Source organism: Triticum dicoccoides, chromosome 1B (assembly GCF_002162155.2).
Source record: "Triticum dicoccoides isolate Atlit2015 ecotype Zavitan chromosome 1B, WEW_v2.0, whole genome shotgun sequence".
NCBI classification, from domain to species: domain Eukaryota; kingdom Viridiplantae; phylum Streptophyta; class Magnoliopsida; order Poales; family Poaceae; genus Triticum; species Triticum dicoccoides.
Window position 1 is genome coordinate 34252333 of NC_041381.1, and position 3803 is coordinate 34256135.

The following is a 3803-nucleotide window of genomic DNA, read 5'->3' on the forward strand; positions in this document are numbered from 1 at the left end:
TGTATCACCGTAGGTGATGGAGACGTAGATTTCTGGCAAGGGTGTGGCGTGGTGGCCAGGGTGGTGGAGCGGCGGCGACGACAAGAGAGAAAGAAGGAGAGAAAATGAGAAGGATGGAGTCGCGTGGTCCGGAGGGTTTTGGGTGGGTCTGGGGTGTCGAATTCGTACATTTCGCCTATCCGGACTCCTGCAAACATTCCTTATTTTTGTCTTTGTTTTGCGGGAGAAATTATGTTTTGACTATCCCACAGACCGATATAAGTCGACATTGGACGGCTTCCATAATCCAAAGGGAGGTTTACAGGTAGAGACGCCTACAACTCCCGTTGTGCCGAGCATGCAGAACCCCACTCGCTATGGAGTCACAGGCCCACACGCTTTGTCAAAGCAAAGACCGTCGCATTTTTTAAGATTTCCTATAGTAGTAGTTTATGTATTATGGAAGCAGCCACCACGCTTGTTTGAAACGTTCCAATATCATCGACAATATGACACATGTTTACATTAGTAAATTTGCACTTTCATAACTCAACTACTCAAGCACATGATTAGCAGAGGAACACACAAGCACATGGTGGATGACACGATTAACACTGAACACTTGCATGTGAGAACTCGGCGTCTCTTCTTCCCGGCACCAACCATCAAGCGGTCAAAGCCACACCAACCCACACCCGCACCCACCCTGCCTACTTAACCCCTCCTCTCCCTCCATTCCTCTCAAAGAAGAGCCTCCCTCACCTTCATCTGCATCGTGAGCTCTCTCCAGCGCACGTCTGCCTACCAGAATTCATCCAGCACAAGACCTGCCCAGTTTCTAGCTTACTTGTTTTCCTACTTCTTTGCACATCACATGGAGTGCGAGAACAGAGCCCACGTCGCCGCCAACGGCGATGGCTTGTGCGTGGCGCAGCCGGCGCGGGCCGACCCCTTGAACTGGGGGAAGGCGGCAGAGGAGCTGTCCGGGAGCCATCTTGACGCGGTGAAGCGCATGGTCGAGGAGTACCGTAGGCCGGTGGTGACCATGGAGGGCGCCAGCCTGACCATCGCCATGGTCGCCGCGGTGGCCGCCGGCTGCGACACCAGGGTGGAGCTCGACGAGTCTGCCCGTGGCCGCGTCAAGGAGAGCAGTGACTGGGTCATGAACAGCATGGCCAACGGAACCGACAGCTACGGCGTCACCACCGGCTTCGGCGCTACTTCTCACCGGAGGACCAAGGAGGGGGGCGCTCTCCAGCGGGAGCTCATCAGGTACGAATTTATTGAACTGAACCAACAACAAATTAGTCTATCATACGTGCGTCTCTGGGTTATGGAAGTCTTATTTGTTTCGTGTATGTATTTGTTGTCTGTTCGTCAGATTTCTTAATGCCGGAGCCTTCGGCACTGGTGGCCACGACCATGTCCTCCCCGCCGCGACGACAAGGGCTGCGATGCTAGTCCGCGTCAACACCCTGCTCCAGGGGTACTCCGGCATCCGCTTCGAGATACTCGAGACGATCGCCAAACTTCTCAACGCCGACGTGACACCATGCCTGCCGCTCCGAGGCACGATTACCGCGTCTGGTGACCTCGTCCCGCTTTCCTATATTGCGGGCCTGGTGACCGGCCGGGCAAACTCCGTGGCCACGGCTCCAGACGGCAGCAAGGTTAACGCAGCCGAGGCGTTCAAGATCGCTGGCATCCAGCATGGCTTCTTCGAGCTGCAGCCCAAGGAAGGGCTTGCCATGGTGAACGGCACGGCTGTTGGCTCGGGGCTCGCGTCCATGGTTCTTTTCGAGGCTAACATCCTCGGCGTCCTTGCTGAGGTTCTGTCGGCAGTTTTCTGCGAGGTCATGAACGGCAAGCCGGAGTACACCGATCACTTGACCCACAAGTTGAAGCACCACCCTGGGCAGATTGAGGCTGCCGCCATCATGGAGCACATCCTTGAAGGAAGCTCCTACATGGCACTCGCGAAGAAGCTCGGCGAGCTCGACCCGTTGATGAAGCCAAAGCAAGACAGGTACGCGCTTCGCACATCGCCGCAGTGGCTTGGCCCCCAAATTGAGGTCATCCGTGCTGCCACGAAGTCGATTGAGCGGGAGATCAACTCCGTCAACGACAACCCACTCATCGACGTCTCCCGTGGCAAGGCCATCCATGGCGGAAACTTTCAAGGCACGCCCATCGGCGTGTCCATGGACAACACAAGGCTTGCCATTGCCGCGATTGGCAAGCTCATGTTTGCGCAGTTCTCAGAGCTGGTGAACGACTTCTACAATAACGGTCTACCTTCAAACCTCTCTGGCGGCCGCAACCCAAGCTTGGACTATGGCCTCAAGGGTGCTGAGATTGCCATGGCCTCGTACTGCTCTGAGCTCCAATTCCTAGGCAACCCGGTGACCAACCATGTCCAGAGCGCGGAGCAACACAACCAAGATGTCAACTCTCTCGGTCTCATATCTGCTAGGAAGACCGCTGAATCCATTGACATACTAAAGCTCATGTCCTCGACATTCTTGGTCGCGTTGTGCCAGGCCATTGACCTCCGCCACCTCGAGGAAAATGTCAAGGATGCGGTCAAGAGCTGTGTGAAGACGGTGGCCAAGAAGACACTAAGCACCAACAACAATGGCCATCTCCACAACGCACGCTTCTGCGAGAAGGACCTGCTACTCACAATCGACCGCGAGGCAGTATTCACATACGCAGACGACCCTTGCAGCGCCAACTACCCATTGATGCAGAAGATGCGAGCTGTTCTTGTGGAGCACGCCCTGGCCAATGGTGATGCCGAGCACGATGTGGAGACGTCGGTTTTTGCTAAGCTTGCCATGTTTGAGCAGGAGCTGCGTGTTGTGCTGCCGAAGGAGGTCGAGGCTGCCCGGAGTGCTGTGGAGAATGGCACCGCTGCGCAACAGAACCGTATCACCGAGTGCCGGTCATACCCGCTCTACCGGTTCGTCCGCAAGGAGCTTGGGACTGAGTACTTAACTGGGGAGAAGACACGATCTCCTGGAGAAGAGGTGGACAAGGTGTTCATCGCCATGAACCAGGGCAAGCACATAGACGCGCTGCTCGAATGCCTCAAGGAGTGGAATGGTGAGCCACTACCTATCTGCTGAACAACGTATTAGAAATTGAAGAGAAGATAGTGTGCTTCAGATTTCAAAGACTCCGGATGTTCTTAGTTTACAAGTGATAATAATGTTTTTCATTGTATTTTCAAGAAAGATTATGTTTTGAAACTTGCTCTTGCAGAGCTGTGCTGTTGTTGCCAAATATTTCAACTAGATGGTTTAAGTGGTATATAACCAATACAACTTCTATGATGTAAGGTAAAAGCGTACCATATATGGTAAATATTCTTGATAAATGTACTGGTTCCTTTTTTGAGGTCAAATGGTCTGGTGGAGGTAACTCCGAACAGTCCAAAGAATCTATTGTTCGCGTGCCATTGCCATTACGATGTGCGGACTGAGGACACGATGCATCAATAATTCAAAGATGGTGCCTACAAAGTCACTGGACTGTGGTGTCTTCGTAGCTGCTAGACATCAACACGTAGGATGCAATGCCTTCTCTGAATTTTTATTTGGTTTCAGTTTTCTGTTTACAAATTTCAGTCTGACATGTACTGGAATAAGGATTGCAAAGTCTTTTGGTTATCCTGCTCTGATGCAGATGACATGGCTCTCTCTGTTCTGAAAGGTCATAAGTAAGAAACTGCTAGTTTCTAATCACAGAAATAAGAGGGCTGAAAGAGAGTTCAAAATCAACATGTGGGTAAACATATGAGCAGGAATACACTAAATCCATAG

General features: G+C 52.4%; 1 protein-coding gene across 1 annotated transcript; it reads left to right on the forward strand.

Annotated features, from left to right (window-relative positions):
- Nucleotides 1-853: 853 nt before the first annotated feature.
- Nucleotides 854-3341, forward strand: LOC119317608 (phenylalanine ammonia-lyase-like). Its single transcript, XM_037592095.1, has 2 exons — nt 854-1251; nt 1361-3341. The coding sequence occupies exons 1-2, from the start codon at nt 854-856 to the stop codon at nt 3105-3107; spliced, it is 2145 nt and encodes a 714-aa protein (XP_037447992.1). The 3' UTR covers nt 3108-3341.
- The last annotated feature ends 462 nt before the right edge of the window (nt 3342-3803 follow it).